The sequence below is a fragment of the Gekko japonicus genome, unplaced genomic scaffold (assembly GCF_001447785.1).
Source record: "Gekko japonicus isolate JY-2015 unplaced genomic scaffold, Gekko_japonicus_V1.1 scaffold2915, whole genome shotgun sequence".
In the NCBI taxonomy this organism is placed as follows: domain Eukaryota; kingdom Metazoa; phylum Chordata; class Lepidosauria; order Squamata; family Gekkonidae; genus Gekko; species Gekko japonicus.
This window is the reverse complement of record NW_015170978.1, coordinates 75,375-101,373: the sequence shown is the minus strand read 5'-3', so window position 1 is coordinate 101,373 and position 25,999 is coordinate 75,375. Positions and strand designations below refer to the sequence as shown.

General features: G+C 43.4%; 1 protein-coding gene across 1 annotated transcript in view; it reads right to left on the bottom strand.

Annotated features, from left to right (window-relative positions):
• The window catches only part of SLCO4C1 (solute carrier organic anion transporter family member 4C1), a 47,922-nt gene extending 21,930 nt beyond the window's left edge, over positions 1-25,992 (bottom strand). The window contains exons 1-6 of the mRNA XM_015418966.1: positions 25,782-25,992; positions 20,680-20,943; positions 5,857-6,051; positions 3,325-3,421; positions 2,465-2,586; positions 1,557-1,648 (exon numbers count right to left, since the gene is read on the bottom strand). Coding sequence (XP_015274452.1) covers positions 1,557-1,648; positions 2,465-2,586; positions 3,325-3,421; positions 5,857-6,051; positions 20,680-20,943; positions 25,782-25,992 — 981 coding nt within the window. The remainder of the gene's footprint in view (positions 1-1,556; positions 1,649-2,464; positions 2,587-3,324; positions 3,422-5,856; positions 6,052-20,679; positions 20,944-25,781) is intronic.
• Positions 25,993-25,999: the final 7 nt, after the last annotated feature.

Below are 25,999 nucleotides of genomic sequence, written 5' to 3'. Positions count from 1 at the left end.
CAGACCCCTTGAGTCTAGGGACCAATTGCAGTTCCCTTTTCAGGAACCCTGTTTGGGTTATTTTGTTGTTGTTACTGTTGTCACGCCACAGCTGACCTATGGCAATCCCACAGGGCTTTCAAGGCAAGAGACATTCAGGGGTGGTTTGACATTGCCTGCCTCTGTGTCACAACCTTGATACTCCTTGGTGGCCGGCCTCCCTTTCAAATACTAGTCGGGGCTGACTTTGCTTAGCTTCCAAGATCTGATGAGATTGGTCTAGAGAGGCCTAGTACCTTAATTGGCCTGATCATTGAAGGTGGGAAATCTTCCTGTGGGAAAACGTCCCTTGGTTCGGGAAGGGGTCCCAGACAGGCATCTAGTCATCAGAGGAATCTGTCTTCCTCTCTGTCTGGCAGATATTCAGAGTTATCTGATTCAATTAACATGTCATCCATCCTTGAATCTGGATGATATCCTACAGAGACCTGTTAGATCAAGAAGTCTTTCTGGCTGGCCTGGTTGGTCCAAGTGAGCTACAGGAGGGATGCATGCTATTAGGATAATTCTGAATGACATTTCCCAGTGCCTGATGCCTGAGTTGTTTGTATTAAGTGCTTGGAGTGAAGAGAGAATTTGGCTGGAGAATCTTGTCTGAGGATGAATTTCTTGAATTGTGCAGGGGGTTGGACTAGATGACCCTGGAGGTCCCTTCCAACTCTATGATTCCAAGAGCTCTTTTTCCTGTAGGCAGTACCCTGGCAATTTCCTGGGCAATAAGCTGTTGCAGATATTCCTTTCCCATTTAGGGACCCATGATGGGTATTCTCCTTTCTTGGGAAAGGGTTTAGAACCTCCCCTGAGGCTGGTGCTTTCCCCATTAACCTCCAATGAGTTAAGTCATCTATTGAACCCACTGGAATGGTTGAGATATGCTGCTGTTTTAGACTTTTCAGGTCTTCCCTCTCCTTCCAGCTCAGAGTTGGGCGGCTGGTATTTCCATCCTGGGGATTTGCTGCTCTACCGTGGTCAGCTCTTGCAGGACTATCCTGCATTGTGGCTTCAATATGGAGTTCCTCTCTCGAGGAGCAAATGACCCCCTCTGGTACCTGTCCTGATATATGGAGCTCTGACATCATGTTCACTGAAGTGGAAAGAGATTTGGTGCCACCCTGAGGAAAGGAGATATTTTGGCCCAACATGCAACAGGAGAGAAAAGGATGAGATGAAATTCCAAGGTTAAAAGTAGCTAGAGATAAAGAAGCTAGAAAGGGGAAAATGCAAATCCTAGGTGGAGTGAAAATAACCACCAAGCTCTCTGAAATTCATCTGCTTTTTGCCAAGGCAGGAAATGAAGGGACTCCTCCTAATGGTGGAGGAAGGAATAAAACTTAGTCCCTGCTCCACAACTCAATGGGAAGAAATTACCCATCCATTTTCCTCTAAATGAGAAGGTGTATTTACATGTGTACTACTTACACATTTCAGTCACAAATTTGTCAGGCTATGAAATCCAAGAAATAAAAAATTGTTCAAAATTACTATAAATACTGCTTCAGATTCATTGATTACATTACCCAGAGAGTCCTTGGAAAGTCACTTGTGTCCTTGTGTTCTTTTCCATCATGATGTGCTTCTGAAATCTTTTCGGCTTTTATTTTTTGTGTACCTAGCAAAAATTTACAATCAGGAAAGCAACAGTGTTTTGTTTGTAACAAAAAGACACACTGAACAACTTGACTGAACAGGGAAAAGGAGAAAATAACTTCAGAGCACTTATGCTTGTAGTTAAAGTACACCGTATACAAGCCTCAGAGAATGCACGATTTACTGCTGCCACATAGAAAAATACAGTATTTGATTTCTTCTGCCTACTGGACTTCTTGCTTCCAATATTTATTTGGTAAATATGTTTGCTAGCCACAAGGGGGATTTTACATATATTACAGCAGGCTTCTTTTAATAGCCTGAGGATCATAAAATGGGGTCACTGAAGCCACATGTAGCCCACAGGCTGCAAGTGCTGTAACCCTTTCACACAAAAGCCTTAGAAATTACCACTGTACATCTTGGGCTCTAACAATTCTGGATTTATGAATTGCATGTCTATCCTGTCATGGAACCCAAAGCATCTCCCATAGGAACCCCAACAGGCTCCTCATTTAGGCACTAGCTAGATTCCATCGTCCTTAGTTTCAGCAAAACTCCTGCATTGTGTACCCATTAACCATACCCTCTCCCTATTTTTTTTGGCTGTCAAGTCATGGCTGACTTACAGCAACCCCATTTTCTTTTCAAGACAAGAGACGTTCAGAGGTGGTGTGCCATTGCCTACCTCTGTGTTATGACCCTGGTATTCCTTGGACATCTCCCTGGGCTGACCCTGATTAGCTTCTGAGATGTAACAAGATCAGGCTAGCCTGGGGCTACCCAGGTCAGGGCACCAAGAATTTTACCACCCTCTTAATTTAGTCACCCTGCTTACCTGGCAAATGCCTTGGGAAATATGAAAACGGTGCTACCAAAAGCCATGTACAGAAACCGCATACAACAAATGCTACCCACCAAGCTCCAACCCAACGTGGATCTTCTGGGGTGATGTCTGTTCTAAAAAAGATATTAATTCAACAAACGTATAATTAATACATAAATGATTAAAAATGTTCTCAAGTGACACAGTCAGACACAGACTTCTGCATACTACATTATGGCCTTTTACTTCATGTATGATATTGTTAGCCCTCCCTGCTCCATAAACACACATGCACACACACTCCTTAACCCCCCCCCCGTTACCTGCAAGTTATACATCTCTTATTTTATATAGCTATTACAAGATTGAAAACGAGGTAAAATTTACCATATTGTATAGTTTGAAGGCATTTTGTAATTGAGCTAGTTATGCTCTGTTTACCCAATTCACTGCCCTGAGCTGGATTGCCCAAACTAGCCCAGTCTCATGAGCTCCTGGAAGCGAAGTCTCTTGCCTTGAAAACCTGAGGGGGGGGGGGTTGCCATAAGTCAGCTATGACTTGACAGCACTTTCCACCTCCACCACCCACTTCATCGGCAGAAAACAAAGTCTTAGAAACAGTGATCTGATTCAAAACCAGTCTAGCCTATGGCTGCTCTGTGAAGCAAACCCAAATCTTCCCAATCCATATCAACATCAGACAAAACAATTAGAGTTATTATATGGAATCACAATGATTTCTCACCTCTTCACCCACTGAGTACTCGTTAATTGTTCAACATTTCCCCATACTAAGATAAAGGGCTTAGCGCTTTTTAGAAAAATGGGCATGTTAGCAATGTGAGTGTAAAAGAAAAAAGAAACTGCCTTGCCTTACATGATGATTGAAATCAACATAGATCTTAAGCAACTGTCCTCCTAACACATAGCCAACAGCAGGACCCAACAAGGACATGGAATAGCCAATTCCTGCAGAGGAGAAAGAGAACGGCTTGCATTTCAAATCTCAAATGTACAAGTACCTGAGAAGCCAAAATTCACATTTATGTCACTCAGACTCCACCAAAAAAAGCAACAGTAAATAGTTAACATTAAGATTTATAAGAAATTTAAAAGCAACACAAATCTTCATCTCTTTGAAACAGCCAGGAGAAATTGCCTTCTGTGAGCTCACACTGTTCTGCATGGAGAAACTGTAGATCCTGCCCAACAAAACTCACAGTGTCCCAACCCAGGCACAGAAGCTAATGCACATTCACATCTGCTCCTCATCTAAAAAGGAGAGGAGGAATCCCAGAAAATGGTCAGGCAGATGGATTTCCCAAGGAGCTCTGCTCAGAGCTGTAAAGCAGTTTTGGACACTAGAATTTTTCTTGCAGATTCTGCTCATCTCAGTTGGAGAGTCACAATCCTTGACCTTGAGAGAGGCAAAGAAATAAGACAATGAGGACTTCTGCCATTGATCTGGTAGGCAGCATGATGTGAACTGTTAGTGAATGAAGTATGGTTACCACTCCTAATGCTAAAGCTCCAGCTTCCACTCTAAGAACACTGGGAGGGCAAGAGAATATTCAAGAGAGCATATAGCACTAGCCATTCCATTCCCACATACAGCAAGAATTCCTTTGACTGTCCTGCTTCCTGTTGGGTATCACTAGAGGGCAGCTTTCTGTTGCAGAAGTCCTCTCTGGATGGAGAACTATGAATGGTTGTCACAGTTGCTTTGATTCACACTTGCTATTTATGTGGTGCTGATGGAGCCTCAGATAATGAGGCATGGTTTGGCATTACATGAAATGCCTTGGGCTCATACTGCCCCTTCTTCAGCCTTCCTCTCCTGCATTGTGAGAGTCAGTTTGGTGTAGTGAGAGTCAGTTTGGTGTAGTGGTTAAGTGCGTGGACTCTAATCTGGGAGAACCAGGTTTGATTCCCCACACCTCCACTTGCACCTGGCTGGATGATCTTGGGCAAGCCATAACTCTGGCACAGCTGTTCTTGAAAAAGAGCAGTTTCTGTCAGAGCTCTCTCAGCCCTACCTACCTCACAGGGTGTCTGTGTGGGGAGGGGAAGGGAAAGGAGTTTGTAGTGAAGGGCGGGGTATAAATCCAATCTCCTCCTCCTCTTCTCTGAGTCAGAGATAAACCACAGTTCTATACAAAGAGTCATGATTGGTGCTTGCATTCCAAACTAAAATTGTGAGCTGGGGGGGGGGGGATAAACAAGGAGGAAGCATGTGAGCCTAATGTGTGGACATTACATCTGAACCAATCCACTAACTAACTTGCACCAGTACAAGCACCAGTACAAGCAGCAAGGCAGCCATCACTGTCTTAGCAGAAATCCAACATCAGGCTCCTACGGCTTGATCCAGATGTACAATGTTACAATTGGAACAATCAACACAGTAAGTAACAAATGCTTGAGTTTGAAAGAAGTGATAGCAGTTAAAGATCCTTATTCCAACTGAGCCATGTGCAGACCCATTAAGCATCAGGATGTTACCATTTAGTAAACAAACAGAAAACACACAAAAATTTGCACTCAAACTTTCCCAGACTGATGGATAACTGATATAGGCCCCAGTCACACGGAACATTAGCCACGCTACAGAGACGGAAGATAGGCGGATTTTCCGGGCGCGATCACAGCACCACATCTGGGAAGCGTAGAGCTCCTGTGGCTCACCCGAGGCTTCCCACCGAAGATGTGCGGTAAAAAACTAGTACCTCGGAGGTACTAGTTTCCGGAAACCGCGGGGCAAGGGCGGGCGCCTGATCGCATTTCCGGTGGAATCCCGTGGCATCCGGCGCCCACCCATGTCCCGTCAGGAACAGGTTTGGGTTTTTTTAAGTCTCCACAGGATGCGCACAAGTGCCCAACGGCGCATGCGCACAAAGAGGCCCCCTCCCACTGCAGCCAGGATTGCCGCCTCTGGAGGGTCGCTATGGCCACTGTCGCGCAGGCGGTTAGAGTGGCTATGACGAGGGAGCCCACCTCTCCCTCCATTGGTTATGCCTTGGAGTTCTGTTGGGGTCCAGAAGCGTCTGTCGCCCTCTCCGGTAAGCCCACCACCCGCCTTCGGATGTGCAGATACGACTGCTCAGTCATGCGTATGCATAAACTTCAGGGTTTTTTTAAAAAATCCATCCCGTTTACCACGGAAGCGGTGCCTAGCGATTGCTGGTGTGATCGCGCCGCACCGCTTCTTTGCCGCGCTGCAGGATCATTGTGTGATCGGCACCTGCCCCCTAACCACGGGACCTCCATGGGACGTCTGATCGCACAACCATGCGTTATTTTCCTCATGGGCAAACAGCCACACTTCCCCCCCCCCCGCATTTTCCTGCCCGTGTGGCCGAGGCCATAAATGGCAATTCCAAGAAATACAGCTTACCTAAACTTACCTATGTAGGCTGAAGCTTTGTGTTTGGGGACACTATCATCAATGAATGCTGTCCCCAGAGTATAAAGAGGAGTTCCACCTGCTCCCAATATCAGCTGTCCCAGGATGAAAACATAGAGGTAGTTGGAGAGTGAAGACTGTGAACCAGGAGTACAGCTGGCATTATAAAACTGACCATTAGTTGCTGGGCAGGTGTCTAGAAAGATAGATTCAACAAACAAAAGTGGCCATCAAGAATGATGCAAAATTCAAAACAAGGCATTAAAGAAATACAGTGTAAATACAGTGTAATCCACGAGTAGCCACCATAGAAGCCACAAGAGTCACACCATTCACAGGACCTACTTTTGGATAACAGCAGATAAATTAGTTTCTTCCCATGAGTATTCACAAAAGGATGTAGGTCTGCAGAAACCACACCTAATTTTCTAACTAAGGAACTTTTGGGGAAAGAGGATAATTCATTATCATCATCATCATCATCATCATCATCATCATTCCTTTCCTTGTATTTATTGGCTCATTCACCCAAGGATCTTAAGCAATTTAAAACATATATCATTACATCAATAAGCAATGTAAACATCATTACATCAAAATGCAGGAACAATTACATAAACAACATAAAATTTCAAGTTCTTGGTTAATAAATTATAAAATTTTACCAAATAACATATCCTCTAAACCTAGATTTTATACAATATTATAAAATATTTGAAATAATTAAAACTTCCGGTTTTGGCAACTTGCTGGCGGGAGTGCTCCATCGCGCTGCAATGAGAGTGACCCGTAACTGCAGCAGATGGGAGGGGTCCCGGAGAATTCTGGGGGGCCCCCAGTGCCCTTGGAGGGGGCTCGTAGCCTGGGGTGCAAGGGGTGCCTCTTCCAAGGTGACGGCCGAGGATTTGAGGCTCCTCTTTGCCCTGATAGATACCGCTGCCTCGAGACCAGTATGGAGGTAGAGGTGCACACTGGACAGAGTGAGCAAGTGATCCAGTGCTCAGAGACTTTCCCTCCCTTTTCTACCTTTAGAAGAAATGCATGGAATGAAGCGTGAGTGAGCATCTTCTTAAAACTAGCCACCGCCCAAGCGGATAACCTTCCCCAAGCCCCAAGTCAACGCAGAGGAGGGAGAGGTCAATCCCATCCTGGAAAAAGTTACTGTGAGAGCAAATTCAAGGGGCTGAGTGATGGTTTTGATTGAAAAGCATTAACCAGCTGCGTATCGTGTGGAATAGTAGAAAGCATATGACTTAACAGACTTTCAGAGACTTAAACAAACATTTTTTCTGTGTAAACAATGTCGCGACAGGCTGATAAAATGGCAGTTAGAAGGAGACCTTCTACAGGAACTGCCAGCTCAGCGATACTGACTCTCAGACCAGAAGTAACCACTGACTTTCCTAACATGCTGGCTACAGCATTGCACCCTCTGCTGGACCAGATGACTAACCTTAATAATAATTTTGATGCTCTCCAAAAGCAATTGAAAGAAACTAATACAAAAACAGAAGAAACAGTTAAAACGCTGAAAAAAGTTGATGCTAAGACAAATGCAATAAATCAGAGACTGGAGGCTGTAGAAAAAGAGAGGACCTCTGATAAAGAACAACTGTTACAGCTACAAATGGAAAAGTTATCATATGTCTTTAGGTTTCAGGGTATCCCAGAACAATAAGGGGAGAACTTGAAAGAGATTTTAAGTGAAGCTTTGACTCCAGTGGCAGATATTAAAGCAGAGTGTCTACAAAGTGATATAGATACGGTGTATCAAACATATCCAGATTTCATTAAGAAAAATAAACTGCCTGGTGAAGTATGTGTTAAGTTCTCCAAGAGATCAACATGAGATATAACCTTGAAAGTGACTAATGGGATAACTCTAAAAATCAAAGGTGAAGAAATGAGAGTACTAAAAGACATTCCATTTGAGATAAGAAAAAGGAGGAAACAGTACAAAAAACTAACATCCTTTTTACAGAAAAATTCCACTCCCTACAGATGGATAACTCCAGAAGGACTTATCTTCAACTACAAAGAGAAAAAAGAAAAGATTGACACTGTCACAAAAGCAAAGGCATTTTTGGAACAGCATCAAACAACAGCGGAAGGGAAAGGGAAAGCAGAGGATAACAACGCAACAGAAGAAAATAGCGAACATAAATAGGGAAGCAGTGAAAGTACCTCAGGCAGTCCCTCAGAAGATTCAGAATCTGACAAAGGAGTAGCCGCTCCTAAACTTTTCAGTTAGACTGGCTTATGATAAAAATAAGCACAGGGGAAAAAAATATGATGAATAGCTTAATACTGAAAGCCTGATATCTTTTTACTAATATATAAAGAACTAGGATGCACTTACTCTAGCTAATCATGTTTGTACTAGTTCAGAGCTTTTTGGTTGGTGGCCTAAACATTCAAATGAAATAATGGAATCAACAGTTTTAAGAACAGCAGTTGATTGCCACTTTCTCCAGTCTCAATCATGTTCTCTCTTTCCCCTCCTTTAGAAACAGGCATCTGTTGCTGTTTATGCCAAAATTCTTAACTGCAAAAGTACCTGCAAACACACTGTTTATATCCTGGGCAGCTGCTGGTCAAATGCTGATGTTCACAGACAGCTTTTGCTTATATTATCTTTCTTTTATGGAAGGCACAATAAATCTGCATTAGATTGGCAAATTGGATATAAAATTATACTGTTCCTTCCACCAAGAAATGTCAGAAGCTAGATTGGGAATGGGCTATCACTTTGGTCCAAGTGAAGACGTGGGTGTGCCGGCAAACAAAAGGACAGGAGAGTCAACAGCTGTGTTTAGTGGGACAGACTAGAAGCAAGCTGACCAAAGGGGCACTGCCAGCACCTTAAGGGCATGTTGACTTGGACCTGGCTGGTGACTACATAGGTCTGGGAGGGGATGACAGGTGTAAGCCATGCTTGTTGCATTCTCCCATGCTGCCAGCTTCAGTGGCACTGGGAGCATACTGTTCAACATACATACCAGGAGTTGCCTATCCCAGGACTAGATAAACTTCTACCACTGTTGAAGTATATTGCTAAGACTGTGAAGCAGTCAAAATTGTAGATCATACTTGCTTAGGACCTGAGACAGTTATTAAATAAGAAAAGGTGGAGGCTAATATGTACATGTTAAACAAATTCCAAACAGAGAATGGAAGAATGATGCTCTAACTCAACAGAGAAGATTAACAGAAAATAGTCACTACCCCTGGGAGGTATCTAAACCTACTCTTTACCCTTTTCCCAGCTGAAGGTCTCTTAAAGTCTCATTCTACCACTGATCATTTGCTTTGCTTTGAATATTGAGGGGCAGATGTTTCTCAGCTACTGAAATGTAGCTACCAGATGCCTACTTCACATCTGCCCAAACTGGCTGAGAAGTCAGACTATCCCTTCAGGATAGTGCTCAGAACTGAGTAGAATTCTGTTTTTGCATTTTAACCATTTGATGTAGCTATCTGTTATTAAAAACTAAAATGGCAGCTTTCCAAAGCGCAGGCTAATGGAAGAGCTATTCAGAAAAGCTGTCAGTAGGGTACCTATTCAAACAATTTGGATCCTTCTCCACTATGTAATCGTTCCCAGTACTCATTAACTCCACTGGCAACAAAGCATTACAGTTGCTTTTGCCAGATTCACCGAAGCTTACACAATTTCTTGACAATCCACTTGTAATAAGAACCAACAACAAAGGGCGGGGAGAGGTAAAACCTTACACAGACCTCCTCTTTTACAAACAATATTCCATTATGACTGGAACCAGATTGTGTTTCATTTACACAGGCAGCTTCAGTTTTCTGGTAGTCGTCCAGAATACATTTTAAGGATCTCCATGGCTGTAATTCTGTCCCATTTATTAGGGAGTAAATTCCACTGAACCCTCACTACAATGAACTGCTCTAATTACACACTTTCTCTTTTCTTTAGCACTGGGAAATTTATAGGTTTCATTCAAGTAATTAGATAGAGCACCATTACGCTTGTAGTACAGTCCTAGGAACACCTTCCTGGGAGTAAGCCCCAATGAGAAGAAATCTGAGTAGAACAGCTTATATTGGCTCTCTTATAGTCCAGCCTTAACACAATTACATCTTTCTAAGCCTGGTAATTTAAATGGATCCCTGGAAGGCCAGATAATGAAACTGAAGCTCAAATACTTTGGCCACCAAATGAGAAGGGAGCACTCACTGGAGAAGACCCTGATGCTGGGAAAGATTGAAGGTCAAAGAAGACGGGGACGGCAAAGGATGAGATGGTTAGACAGTGTCATAGATGCAACGAACATGAAATTGAGCAAACTTCAGAGGACAGCGGAAGACAGGAGGGCCTGGCGGGAGCTGGTCCATGGGGTCGCGAAGAGTCGGACTCGACTGTGCGACTGAACAACAACTGTGCCTAGGATTGCAGTGTAAATGTGTATATTCCATTACATTAGGACAACCTTTAAAATACAAGATTAAAATTAAGAGTCCAAACATCAGTGATACAAGCATGGAAGGTTTTAGGATTACAAACTTTAGAAACATTAAACACACAAACCCATTAAAAATGTTACTGTCCAAGGCGTACAACACATCCACTGGCTGTGGTGTGCCCACTCCTGGTACCCACAGGGTTGCCAACTCCTGCTTAGGAGATACCTGGAGATTTGGGGGTTGAACCTGTCGAAGGCAGGGTTTGGGAAGCGGGGGACCTCAGTGGGGTGTAATGCCATAAAGTCCACCCTCCAGAGCAACCATTTTCTCCAGGGAAACTGGTCTCTTTTAATTCTGGGAGATCTCCAGCCCCCACCTGGAGGCTGGCAACCCTATGCCCATTCCGCCTGTCTTTTCTTCAGTAACTCCTTCAGGTGAATGACAACACTAACTAAGCAAACACTGACCAACCCCCTCCCCCAATCCTCACTCAAACCAAAGCAGATTCGTATAGGCACACATTTTGGAACAGCAGTCTTTCACAAAGCACTAGATCAAAACAAATACCTCCAATGTCCAGAATCTAGAACAGTTTTGCTTAGACTTTAATCACTACAGGGGCTACATTCACACAAAGGAGACTAAAAATCCTCTGGTGAAACCAACCATATTAACTTTCTCCTTCTGTGTCTTACTTCTTCCAAGTTTGAGTTCAGTAGCACCTTTAAGACCAACAAAGTTTTATTCAAGGTATGAGCTTTCGTGTGCATGCACACTTCCTCAGATACTTTAAAATGGAAGCTAACAGATATGTAGAGGGTGAACAGTAAATTAGCATATGGCATAATGGTGATGTTTTAACAGATGCAGAAAATTAAACAGGAATAACTAAGTTTATATGGGTACCATTTATTTGTATTTAATTACTGGGAAAACACAGTAAATATGTCAAAATAGTTGACTGATTGTATAAAAGTATCCTTAATTGCAGGAAGCTAAGAATCATGATCTGGCGTGATCTGGTCCATGAGGTCGCGAAGAGTCGGACTCGACTGTGCGACTGAACAACAACAAAAAGAATCATTAACTGAGACCATGTTGTTACACAATCCATTTGTCTCCTCTCAAGTATGGAGGTAATTACAGCATCCTTTCCTTTGAGGTGCGGTGAATGGTATGTCTCCTCTGCCACCAGATCAGAGAAACACATTCCAATATTCATTGCATTATATTACAATCACTATTCCAATATACTATTTCAAAAATAAATTCACTAAAATAAAGAGGGTACATAGCCCTTTTTGGTGAGAATATATACATTAAGACTGAATGAGACTAAAATAAAGAGGTTAAGTCCTGGGGAGGTTTTTGTTCCAAGTATTGTAATAACTTGTAACTCAGCAATTTCCCTTTCTAGTCTGTTCCTAAAGTTCCTTTGCAATAAAACAGCTACTCTGAATGCCCTGGAAGGTTGAAAAAACTAGAACTAGAAAGGGAAATTGAATAAACATTTGTTGGTCTTAAAGGTGCAACTGAACTCAAACTTTGTTCATCTTGCTTCTTCCAAGTACACTTGACCCAGTCTTTGCCTTTTTATGAAGTCTTAAAAACATAATTGTTAATCTTTTTAAAAAAATTAAAATCAACCTATACACTATTTATAAAGCAGACAAACATGAGGTTTTAATCGTATTTCCTCATAAGGTAGAAGAGGAGATATGCCATACACTGTTGACTTTCTTGTGAAAGTGCTGTTAAAATAACGAGTTCATTTTTTAAAGGTTCAGTAACTTCCATGGAACAAGCAGAAATACAAAGCCATCAGGCATCAACTAATCATATTGCCTTTGCAAAGTTTTTGAAAGTAATTATTAAGCAAACATTCTTCTGAAAGCTTTCCATTGCATTAAATATGCTTTATTCCATTTAGGTGAAAGCAAAGTAGATTTCAGTTTGTATTTGTGTGGCAAGTTGTTGTACAAGGCTTTAGAAGAAGAAGAAGAAGAGAAGAAGAGATTGGATTTATACCCCTCCCTTCACTTGGAGTCTCAGAGCGGCTTACAAACTCCTTTCCCTTCCCCTCCCCACAACAGACACCCTGTGAGGTGGGTGGGGCTGAGAGAACTCTGACACAAACTGCTCTTTTTTAAGGACAGCTGTGCTAGAGCTTGTGACTGACCCAAGGTCCCATCAGCAGGTGCAAGTGGAGGAGTGGGGAATCAAACCCGATTCTCCCAGATTAGAGTCCGCACACTTAACCACTACACCAAACTGGCTCTCTTTAGCTAGGGAATTATTTTCTAGACATGATACTAGAAATTTATGAAGATCTGTTTACTCAAGGCAGAAGATTAGGCCGCACTTGGCTACACTGTCCCGGGATCAGCCTGATACACGTGTGTTGGATGCCATATTAAAACAGGGAGCTATGCATGAAGGCCTGATGGACACAACCCATATTACAGAACTTTGAGATATATCGAACAACTAGGCTCCTATTCAAATATGGAAAAGAAGAAACTCTACTTGGAATACCGGGGAAGAACAGGGTGAACTTGTTAAAAATAAACATAGGGACCACAGTCCAGCTCTGGTTGTGTACACCCAGTCACATGCAATGTGTTAGTGGTGCCAGATGAAGATACACATCTGTACTCACATCAACTGATGCATTCGTACAGCCAGGTGGGGCATGGATCAGCATCATGATCTCTCTTAAATACAAAAATAACAGTATACATAAATGCACAACACATGGGATAAAATGGCCAGGCCTGAGGAACATATGCAGAGATAGGTTTGGGATTTATGGCAGATGACACAAATTATTCGGGGAATCAACAATAAAACCCTGCTTCAAGCAATAATGTCACATCATTTTCCATTGTGTTTCTAGCAGTATCGTATCAGCATGTGTAAATTGTGTACTACTGTATGCGCCTGAATGGTGGTGGAAAGTGCCGTCAAACCACAGCCAACTTATGGCAACCCCAAAGGCAAAAGACAAATAGAGGTGGTTTGCCACCGTCCAGCTCTGCAAAGCAACCCTGGACTTCCTTGGTGGTCTCCCATCCAAGTACTAACCAGGGCCGAGTCTGTTTAGCTTTTGAGATCTGACAAGATCAGGCAAATCTAGGCCATCCACATCAGATTGTATAGCTAGGTACTGTTTTACAAATAGATGCTACATTTTATGCCATAGGTAACTTGATGAAATCAGTTATAATGATGAAGAGCCCAGAATGCAAAACTGCATAATTGAAATGATTAACTATCTTACCAAATAAAGTGGTGCCATTTATTTGTTTAGGTATTTATGCCCCAGTTTCCCCCCTAATGGGGATCGAAAGCAGCCTGAAACATCACAGTCTTATGGGAGCCTAATCCTTTGCATCGGATCGAAAGCAGCCTGAAACATCACAGTCTAATTTTAGAGATACTGATGAAATTCATAATCCTTTGCATCAGAACATAACACATACTTCCCATAGGTTCATCAGGTCACCGGCATCCCAAAGTCTGAGACTCACTGATCACCTTGAGTTACAGTGCTTTTATTTTTTATTTTTTAAAAATGAAGTAAGGAACATGGACAATAAGTGAGCAGGTCTAGCAGTGAATGTTTTGTTCTATTTCAAACTTCACCACCACCAAAGTACACAAACATGCATATACACAATATCAAGCTAAATCATAAGAGACCTGCTGGATTGCACCAAAGTTAAATATAGCCCAGAATCTCCTCCCACTCCAAAGGGCTCAACCAGATGATGCCATGAAGTCCACAAATAGGATACAAATACCCTCACTGGTACTGGCCAGCATCAGCAATCAGTGGGGTACTGTCTCTGCAGGTGGAGCTGCCATGTACCTTTCACGGGTGTATTCATGGTGACTAATGATCTCTCAAGAGTTTTTCTAATTCCTTTTTAAAAGGCATCCAAACCTGTGACCATCATCGCATCTTGTTGCAATGAATTCCACAAATTCTGCCTGTAAAAGGGACTACAGAACAGTGGCTAAACAATACGTATCTTCTAAGCATCATCAGCACATGTAATGCATTTATTTGTTTATTTGATTTTTTACCCCGCCCTCCCCGCCAAGGCAGGCTCAGGGTGGCTTACAGAAGAACCAATAGGTAAACAACAAAACAAATATTAATATAAAATAGCTAATTGCTCCTGAATTAAGATTGCTGGGGAAAAGATCAACAACCTCAGATATGCAGACAATACCACTCTAATGGCAGAAAGTGAAGAGGACCTCAAGAGCCTCCTGCTCAGGGTAAAAGAGGAGAGCGCAAAAGTGGGCTTGAAGCTCAACATCAAAAAAACTAAGATCATGGCATCCGGCCCCATCACTCCTTGGCAAATAGAAGGGGAAGTCGTGGAAGTAGTGACAGACTTCACGTTCCTGGGATCCCAGATCACCGCAGACTGTGACTGCAGCCATGAAATTAAAAGACGCCTGCTCCTTGGGAGGAAAGTGATGGCGAACCTAAACAGCATGATAAAAAGTAGAGACATCACCCTGCCAACAAAAGTCCGCATGGTCAAAGCAATGGTATTCCCAGTAGTCATGTATGGCTGTGAGAGTTGGACTATAAGGAAGGCCGAGCGCCGAAGAATAGATTCTTTTGAACTATGGTGCTGGAGGAGACTCTTGAGAGTCCCTTGGACTGCAAGAAGAACAAATCAGTCAATCCTCAAAGAAATCAACCCTGACTGTTCCCTGGAAGGCCAGATAATGAAACTGAAGCTCAAATACTTTGGCCAGCAAATGAGAAGGGAGCACTCACTGGAGAAGACCCTGATGCTGGGAAAGATTGAAGGTCAAAGAAGACGGGGACGGCAAAGGATGAGATGGTTAGACAGTGTCATAGATGCAACGAACATGAAACTGAGCAAACTTCAGAGGAAGGCGGAAGACAGGAGGGCCTGTCAGGAGCTGGTCCATGGGGTCGTGAAGAGTCGGACTCGACTGTGCGACTGAACAACAACAAAAATTGCTCTTGAACCCCAGAAGGGCCACATGACACATGAACTAGGAGGTTAACAAAGCTGCAACTTTACTGAAAGAACTGAAGCACAGTGTAATCAAACTTTTGGCACAGAATATGCTTCTGGGGAAAAGAGACTACTGGCTGCCTTCTTCAGGACATCAAAGTTTGGGCTGGGATGTTATCAGTATGTAGATGACACCTAACTGTATCTGTTGATGGATGGCTACCTGGACTCCACCCCAGAAAATCTGACCAGAGCTGGCTGAAACTCAATCCACCTAAGACAGAGGTAAGCGGGGGGGGGGGACTGGGTCGGCAATCAGTCTGCCCAGCTTGGATGGCGCATTACTTGTGCCAGCCCAGGTGAGAAGTTTGGGGGTGGTCCTGAATGCCTCACTTTCTATGGAGACCCAGGTCACCACAGTTGCTAGGGTGTCCTTTTATCATCTTCAGCAGATCAGGCAGCTAGCTCCTTACCTCCCCCCCCCCAGGAACTGGCTACAGTGACCCATGCAATGGTCACTTCCAGGCTTGATTACTGTAACTCACTTTACGTGGGCTTGCCTTTGCGGTTGATCCAGAAACTCTAGCTGGTGCAAAATGCAGAGGCACGCCTGCTGACTGCATTGCCTATGCAGGCACACATTCAGCCGGTGGTAAGCACTGGCTACCGATTGAGTCCCGAATCTGCTTCAAGGTTTTGTATTGACCTTCAAAGCCTTGCACGGCCTGGAACCAACATTTCTTAGGGACCGACTCTTCCCATATGTGCCTCAGAGAGCCTTGCAGTCTGCTGAGCAAGATCTGCTGGTTGTCCCTTACCTGAGGAACATCCGTTTAGCCCTGACCAGGGCCTTTTCTGCCCTGGCCCTGGCGGAACATGCTCCCAGATGAGATCAGGGCCCTGTGGGACCTTTTATTATTTCACAGGGCCTGTAAAATGGAGCTGTTCTGCCAGGCCTTTGGTTGAGGCGGGCATCCAGAAAAAGAAAAAAAGATCCCCTCCCCGCTGAAGACACAATCTGTGTGCGACCCAAATTAAATGAATTCTAGAGTCCAGTGGCACCAGTATTGATGTAGTTTGTTTTTTAAATGCTTGTTTTAACGCTTTAACTGACTATTATTGTGTCTGTCACGAAATTGATTCTCCTTTTGCAAATGTTTGCATTTATTGTCAAATTGTCATCATGTGAAAACCAGAATCCATGTAGAAGAGTTTTCTGGATTGTTATCTAAGGCACTGAAGTGTTTTACTTAGGAAGCACCTGTATGTGCTTAGTTTACAGAGTAATAATTAGCAGCTGGAAACTGTCAGAGTGATTGCTTGACAGCTGGCCATCTATGCAGTGTTACAGCTCAAATGTCAGTCTTAACTGCTAGTGATCCACAGTCCATCTTAGATAAACTAATTAAGTAATTAGTCATGTTGATTGGTTGCTTAAGTAGCAAGTTGACAGTTGGGCTAGTATATAGGAGTTTGAGGGCAGAGGTGAAGTTATGCTATCTTAGGGTATGCTATCTGAGGTTATGCTAGAAGCTATGCTGGGAACAAGAAGCAAGAAGCCAGAGGAGAAGCCTTATGAGAAGAGTGTGCAAATCTGAGAGAAGAACTACCACTTCCTTGCATTAACCGCTACTAGAAGAGCTGCTACTCAAGACATCTGCTGGAGCCTTGGAGCTGTAAGCTACTTAGGGGCAGTGTTTAGAAACTTTAGCAAGATAGGTTTGTTGTTTTGTTGTATAGTCTTTGTTCCACTGTACACTCTTTTCCCTTCTTTGTGTGTTTTTATGTTTTGTCTGTTTTTGTAATTAATTCCTAAAATTATGTTTTTAAATCCCAGAGTGAGTCACTAGTCCAGAACCAGGCTTATTTTGTACCAGTGCCTTACTTTCACTACCAAAAAAGATCTCTTGCTAATTGGATATAATTAAATTCCTTTTTCATATAAAATCTTGGCCAGGTGACATCGCTGGGGCTCCCTGATGCTGTGACAGTGTTGTGTGGCCAAACAGCCCAATTGTTTTTGTGAACTGCCCTGAGCCCATTTGTGGGGAGGACGGAATATAAATTTGAAAGATAAAGATAAATTGTCCTAAAACTGTTAGAATGTAGCTGCCTGGCCAAAGGGGCCCAATGCAATTTTATGCATTCTTGATCCCATTGACCCAACAATTATGGAATAGTAAGAAGTGGGGCTAGTGAGGTGTGTACCCCCAAACAGTGGCCACATTTGGTGTGCCTTCAGTTCAGAGTGGTCTACTCCAAGCTGTGTGAGCCTTATGGACCAAGCCCTACCCCACCTGTTCTTACAAAATATGCCAAGGCAGCCCTTTAGCCAGCTTTGATACTCCATTCAGCCTCTCATTGGCAAGCTAACAGTTGTGGTGGCCCTTAAAACATTTCTAATAGCTAATAACTTTAAACTCCTACCTGTACAGGACACCCTATGGTCCCAGACCTAGGACAGTGTCAAATAGGATTGCCAACCTCCAGGTGGTGGCTGGAGATCTCCCACTATTACAATTGATCTCCAGGTGACAGAGATCAGTTTCCCTGGAGCAAATGGCTTCTTTGGAAAGTGGACACTATGGAATTATCCCCTACTGAAGTCCCTCTCCAAGCCCTGCCTTTCTCAGGCTCCACCCCCTAAATCTCCAGGTGTTTCTCAACCCAGAGCTGGCAACCCTAGCATGGAATGGTAAAAAAAATCTATTTTTAGCCAGTCAGTAGGGGATATAAAACATCTCATTTGGAAGCAAAAAAATTCCCACTAGGCCCTGAAGCAACCAGCTGACACTCACGCTGCCCCATCAGAGGAAGGATAGATAGGTGGGTAAACTGTTTCCAACAAGGAATCTCATTTGGAAGCAAAAAAATTCCCACTAAGCTCTGAAGCAACCAGCTGACACTCGCGCTGCCCCATCAGAGGTAGGTGGGTAAACTGTTTCCAACAAGGAACTTTAGGGGTGTGTGATGCTATCTCAGACTTAAATGTCCTTAGACATCCTTCCTCTGTCACTGGGCATGACCAGTTGTCGCATGTCCCTCCCAAGGACCCTGGCAAACTCATGCCTCAGCTGAAGATGAGGAAGGAAAGTTTCAGGTCTGAGGTGGTTTAAACTACTAGCAGTCAAACAATTTATAAAATATATCCATATGTTAGAATAATCCTGGATGGGAGATGACATGAGAAATGCCCTGCTGAAATGACAACAACACATGAGTCTCTTGAATCCTTTGATAGTTGACCACATGACGTGAAGTGTGTATCATTAAATTCCATAGCCAGTCCAAATCACTATTATTTCTCAGCAGCTACACTCACAGAAAGCAGAAGTTCTACTTCTTCTTTCATATAAACCACACTTACAACAAACGTTAAGGATAATGTTGTCAAAGCAGCCATAAATTACTCAACATACCTTTAGAATAGTTAGCTCACCACCATGAAAGTCAGTGTGGGTGGATCTTGCAGAGAACCGGTGAGTGTTTGCACACATATCCAGGGAGAAGGAATATATGTTTGGGGGCTTTTGCAAGAAATACACTGCACTCCTAATGGGTCCTTTTTGGTGGGGCCAAGCAAACTGGTAACAGAGATAATGGGGTATGCCCCACAATAATACTGATATATTTGGCAGCATTATACTTAGTGTAGTTAGGTGTAGTGGTTAAGTGCGCGGACACTAATCTGGGAGAACCGGGTTTGATTTCCCACTCTCAGCCCCACCTACCTCACAGGGTGTCTGTTGTGGGAAGGGGAAGGAGTTTGTAAGCTGCTCTGAGACTCCGAGTGAAGAGCTGGGTATAAATCCAATCTCTTCTCTTCTTCTTCTCTTCTTAGTGCCTTAGGAGTTTATGGCACCCATTCACTTATAAATAAGGGGATGTGTTGGGGACATCACTAAGAAGGGTGCCAAATCCTGTCTTTAACCACCACCACTGTGTCCCAGATTACAGTCCTTTTATTTTGTAGCATAGGGCTCAATGAACATGACTACAAAGTAAAACATTCATTATAGAGAGAGATTAGTTTAAGAGAAGAGCTAGATTCAAGTCCAGCAGCATCAGATTTGTCTTTTCTAATGAAGGAAGTTTTGACTCTCAAAAGCTTATATCCCAAAATCTTGGTGGTCTCTAAGGTGCTACAGGACTCGAATCTAGCACTTCTACAGAACACCAATATGGCTACCCTCTGAAACTATCTTCATTGAAGGCACCACATTCAGCCATGTGGAAATCCATCAACCTCATGAAAAAAACTTGCCCAGATAGAAACTGACATTACCCAAGGATATTACCTCCTCATCTGCTTAGCCCTGCCCGAAGCTCAATTTCTTCTTCATGCCAGAATGTGATACTAGCATGTGATGAAAGCCTTCAAAGTGGTTTCTGTGTTTCAGGAAGGGAGCTCTTGGCATGTGTTGTAATATACACCTGTCTGTAAATGAGGGCTTGTACCTCAACAGTCATGAGGATGTTAAACTCAGTGTTCAAACCCAGGCATCCCTTGCCCAAAAGTTGATTTGCCCTTTGATTTGCACTATGTACTTAAAACAAACCATTGTTATAATGTGATAATTACTCTTATGCCTAGTTGCAATCAATTTGCTTTTTTAAACAGAGGCTTTAAAAACTATTATTGCATTTTAATTAAAAAAATTAAAAGATAAAACTAATTGAATGGAGGGTTTGACTTGCAAAAAAAGAGTACAGGTCTATCTCATTCGATTTTAGAGACTGATAATTCCATGAGTCAGATACTATCTTCATTCTGTGCTGATTATCTGCTTCTAATAAGGACTCATTTGGTCCATGAGATTTCTTTAAGATGTAGCAGTTCTCTTTGAAAAATCTGATCCCAAGCTGATATATATAATTTCAGCCAGGAAGCACAAACACCTAGAAAAGTTTGTCTGACAAACACTCTAGTACTGAAGTCGACAGGTTTCCCCATACATAATTTTAGAAGGAACTCTTACATCATTGGCCTTACAAGGGTTAACACTGTGCTCTGTCTTTACGTGTCACTATTATCTATTTGATTCTGGTCTTATGCAATAGATAATCCTTTGGACTGCAGTGCTGTGTTTTATTACTAGATGCCAATGTTTGCTATTATCCTTTTGCCCAGAAGTGCACTCTGTAGTGTCATGCAAAAACATCAACAATAAAAACAGCATATGTATTTTTCCTATGTAGAGAGGACATACATTGGAAAATGGAATACACAAAACCGAAATAAAAAAAATAAGGTAAGCAAGACAGACAGAAAGAGGATAGTGACTGTAGAAATTCACTCTGTATGTATTCTGGAATCATACCTTTAAAATAACCTTTAAAACAATTTCATAACAGAATTTTAAAATGTAAGATGAGCTTACCATCCAGTTTTTCTCCATATTTGTACACTCCACTAGTAAAATGGGGCAAGGAGAATACAAGAGATCCTAGTCCTATCAGGAAAGATCCAACGGCCAGCCATCTAGGCTTGTGTCCTTTTTCACCATAGAAGGATATAAAAAGGCACAACACACAAAAAGCGATGTCATAGCTGGCGGAGATTAACCCAGTGAGGGAACTGTTCAGTTCATAACGTTTTTCAATAGTGGAGATGCTTACATTGATTAATCCATTTACTATAATGCCTAAAAGAAAAAGAGACATACAATTAGAAAATCAAATGAGAAAGTCTGTATCTTTTGTAAATAATTGTTTATTTCTCTATGTGGTAGGCAGGTTTTGGTTGCTTATATTTAATATTTTTCTTCAGAGTCACCAATCATTGTGAAATGAAACACTACCAGACATAAAACATGCATACCTAAAGGAGAAAGATAAAGAAAAAGATGTTACTTTATACGTATGGTTTGTATATCACCTGAAATTTCACTGCTTTGTTGGCAGAGTTTAAATATGCAAAGAAGTGGAGCATTGGCTGCTTAGGAAAAAAGTGGGTGTGTTAAAGAAAAACAAACTTTAACAGAGCACAGAGAGAGCCTTAACAGTCTAGCTAACTGCTGTGAGAGGAATAACAACAAGAAAAGGAAGCTCTGCAGGTGCAGGAAGTCTCCAGAAGAGCCAATCAGGAGACAGCAATGACATAATTTGAAATTGTAGGCAGTCCCTAATCTAGCTATGCTAACTAAAAGGGTGATCTTCAGTTCCTCCCCACAAAGCTGCACTATAGAACCTGCATATTCCAACATGCTTTGCTCTAAAAGTACCCACTAACAAAAAGCTTTATCTGAATGCAGCATCACACGGAAACAGAAAGGAAACAGTTCCACAGGAAATACTTCTCAGTCACTATCATCATGGGTCACTCAGTCTCCATAAGGTGCTAGTCCCTTGCCATTCGACTTCCTGGCAGCTGTTTTGTCCAGGCTATATGGGTAGGGCTGCCAAGTGTGGGCGGGGGGTGGGGAAACCCCCGCTTTGAAGGCCCGATTTCCGCCATGGCGGAATTGGGCCCCGGGGGGAACTCCGCCCCCCAAGGCTTTTCCCCCTGACAATCTGGGCCACGCCCCCAACGTGAGTGACGTCGCACCCCCCTAGTCCAATCTTTTTGAAACATGTGGGTTTTTTTGAGGAGAGGCACCAGATGTTATGCTGAAAATTTGGTGCCTCTACCTAAAGAAACGGCCCCTACAGCCCCAGAATACCGCAGATCAATTCTCCATTATACCCTATAAGGACCAGTCTCCATGGGGTATACTGAAGTGCCCAGCAGACATCCCCCCCACTTTCTGATAACCCTGAAGCAGGGGGGAGGGCCTCCAAACCAGGGGATCCCCTGCCCCCAACTGGGGATTGGCAACCCTAGCAACCGCGTTGTTCTGAAGCAACAGAACAAAGACAAAGACCAGTTTAGGTCCAGTGGCACCATGTTGGTCTTAAAGGTGCCACTGGACTCAAACTTTGTTCAGTCAGTAAAGTTGTACACAGATCTTGTCACTGATATGACTCATTGATTTCTCTCTCCCAAGTATAACAAACTAAGGCATGGGAAGCAACAAGGTGATCTCCCTTCACCCTGATGCTCTCTTTTTAAAAAAAACCCTGCCTCCCAACTGTACATGTGAATGGACAGACTCATGCATAAGAATTCCTGTGATTACATACTATTTGTGCTTCCTTGTGTTGCCAAAGACCTGCTGCTGTCCACTTCACAAGTCATAGGTTCAACAGCCTCTGAAACAGAGCAACTTTCTCCTACATGCCTGCAATGTGGCAAGAATCAGGCTATCAACCTCCTGGAAGGGGCTGGAGATATCCCAGAATTACAACTGATCTCTAGACAACAGAGATCAATTCTCCTGGAGAAAACGGTTGCTCTGGAGGATGGACTCTATGGCATTATACTCATCCCTTTCTCAGACCCTGTCCTCCATAGGTTCCTCCAAAAATCTAGGCAGTTCCCAAGCAGGAGTTCACAACCCTAGGCAATGAAGATTCCTTAGATGAGGTTAACAAATCCAATTTCATCATAATTGAATTGGAGGGAAAGTTACAACTTCAAATGTGTTTTCCAGTGGTATCAATGGGAGGAAAAATAAGCAGTATAAATAAAACAAGTTTTTAAAACAATAAACCTTAAAATTAATGTATAACAAGAATGCTCTAGCATGAACAAGTGAAACTGCTTTATACAGAGACCTGGAGAGTGGTTGCTGGTTAGAAGAAGGTCTTTCCCACTAAATAAAACAAGTTTTTAAAACAATAAACAATAAACATTAATTTTTTAATGTATAACAAAAATGCTCTAGCATGAACAAGTGATACCTGGAGAGTAGTTGCTGGTTAGAAGAAGGTCTTTCCCACACTTGCCACCTGGGAGTCAAAGATTCAATCTGGGTTTTCCACATGTCAAAAATGTGCTCTGCAGTTGAGTAACACACCCTTCCCAACTCAGCTATGCTGCTGCAACCAGTTGTCGTATTATTATTTGAGTTAATCAGTATCATTCCAATAATAATTATTTGGCAACAGAGTTGCATGCAAAATATTAGGAGTTGGCAGTTTCAAAAGTTCAACTATTATACAAGTGACTAATTCCAAGGTGTCATTTTTGTAGATGTGGACAAGCTAGAATTGCAATTGCCTAGGCATGGCCAAATGCCAACTTTGAAAGTCACAGGCTAATTGCTGGAACTTGTCTTTCAGGCCCTCCACCCACAGATACCACACAACACATGTTGTGTGGTAGAGATGTTGGTCATGATTCCTGCATTATAAAAAAATATTTTTTCCACTTAAGTATAGAGAAAGAGATACAATTTCAGTAAAAGTGCTTTTACATTAGACATATTGGTACACACATCCCACTTCTCCGGTAATGCTGGATCAGTGGGATCATGAGCACAGTCTTGAACAGAGGCTCTATTTTATATGCATGGTGAGGGGATCACAGTTGCCATAGGAGGTCCCAACACCCCATGCACCTGATATGCATTCATTCATTGGACAGGTGTATGGTGGACTATGAGTGTACCAGAGATGTGTAGACAGCGCAATGATTGGAGCTTACACACATGAGAATTTATCATCACTGTACACTCATGCAGCCGACATCTATATGGAGGTCAAGTGTGCAGGAGGGTCAGGCCTGTGGCTGTAAGTGTAGTTTCTCCCCACCACCATCATCACTCAGCCACACATAGGTCACCGCAGGCAAATGAAGGGCTACAGACAACTGTCAACCAACCCCTACTTTCCTCATCCTATGCAGAAGCATAAAGGCAAAATATCCCCTGACATAAGGATCTGAAAAAGGAGGATGTTGCTTATAGATTAGGGAAGGCATTTCAGTCAGCAGACATCAGTACTGCTTGATCACAAGTAAATCTAAATGGGAAGGTGATGACAATATTTGCTTTCAAACTTTAGCTAGTCAACCCATGTTATAGCTGTGGCCTGTGGGGGAAGATGCAGTGTCTGGCTCTGAAAGTCATTCCATCCAAAAGAGAAATCAAGTCCAACCATCTTTTCCTTCCACAGAGGGAGACCAGGGACCAGCAACTCAGGAGAAGGATGAAAGATGAAGAGAAAATGGGAAGATCCTCCTCCAAGAATACAACTGTGTGCTTGTGCTGGGGGGAGAATATGAGATCATTCTTCCATCTTTACATTGCCCAGAGTGGCAAAGTTCCCGCTTCTCAGTGGCTCTGTCTCACAACACCTCTGTAATATCTGCTGTTTACAGATCACATTCAGAAGAGTTAATTACATGGGCAGGGGACTGGGCCACAGGTTACCATATAACCCATATGTTTGCCTGTACATAGAATTACCACCATGGCATGGGAGTCATGGGGAAGAGTAAAAATGCTGTTCAGCTGGGTGCATGAACTCACAATATCTTCAAAGCGATCTTCCACAAAGTGGCGAAATGGATGGTTGAATTTGTCACTCCACCCTTCTATCCGTCAAGCGGATCACAGATGACGCAGGGATTCTGCTCTTGTGGTTCTGAGGACAACTCTATAGAGGTATTTATTCTAATGCAATTATCTCGGAGCAACCATGTGTAACCTTCTGTACTTTGAACTGTTACGGGAAATAGGTTATGTTGGCAGTTGCAGCATGTCATGCTGGGTCTGAAGAAAAGTTCTACCTTCAAAAATTCCCTTTTCTACACAATTAATAGAAGAACCCTGTTGTCTACCACATCTAGTTACCCTGAACAGTAAAGGTACAATGATGTTTGATGTAGAGAAGGTATGTGAATTCCACCCCCCCCCCCCCCCCCCCCCCCATTGGATGGAGTCCTGTCTCATTAATAACCCTTCTCTACTTTGGTCACGTTATGAGAAGACAAAGGGTCACTGGAAAAGACAAGAATGCCAGGAAAAGTTGAAGGCAGCAGGAAAAGAGGAAGACCCCGTAGGAGATAGATTGGCTCAATCAAGGAAGCCACAGCCTTCATTTTGCAACACCTGAGAATGGCTGTTAACGACAGGACGTTTTGGAGGACATTAATACACAGGGTCGCCGAAAGTTGGAAGCAACTTGACAGCATTTAACACACATACAGCCAGTATACTGGAATGTAAGAGTCAAAATGCAACTACTAGAAACCCACGGGATGTGAAATGGTATGGTGTGGCCCGGTCTTGTCAGATCTCAGAAGCTAAGCAGGGAGACCACCAAGGAAGACTCTGGAGTCTGCCATGCAAGGGCAAGCCACCTCTGCTTCTCACTCGCTTTGGAAGCCCCTTGCTTGCAACTTGACAGCCCCACACATATATTAGCAGTAATCCACAGTCCACCTTTCCCCTCTCGTGTCATAGGGCATCAGGATCCCTGACCTTGCCTCCCCCCACCCACGGGCTTCGAGGGGGCAAATCAGACTCTCCCTTCCACAGCAAATCCTCCTCCTTCTCCCCCCCCCCCCCCCCCCCTTTAGGCTTTCGCCCGAAAAGATCCCGCCGGCGCTGCTTCTGAGGAGCCCTTTTCCCGCCTCGCCGCCGGGGTCGCGCCTTACCTTGGAAGACGGAGAGGAGGCTGTAGAAGAGCAGGTAGCCCTTGGCGTTGTTGCAGAGCTGGAGGCCGCGGGGCGCGCACCTGCCCCAGCCGCACAGCTCCTCCCGCCGGGGCTCCTCGCCGGGCGAGGGCCGGCTGAGGCCGGGGGCTGCGCGCTGCTCCTCGGGGCTGGGCGGCTCGAAAGCCGGGTTGTCGACGCCATTTTCCTTCATGCCCACA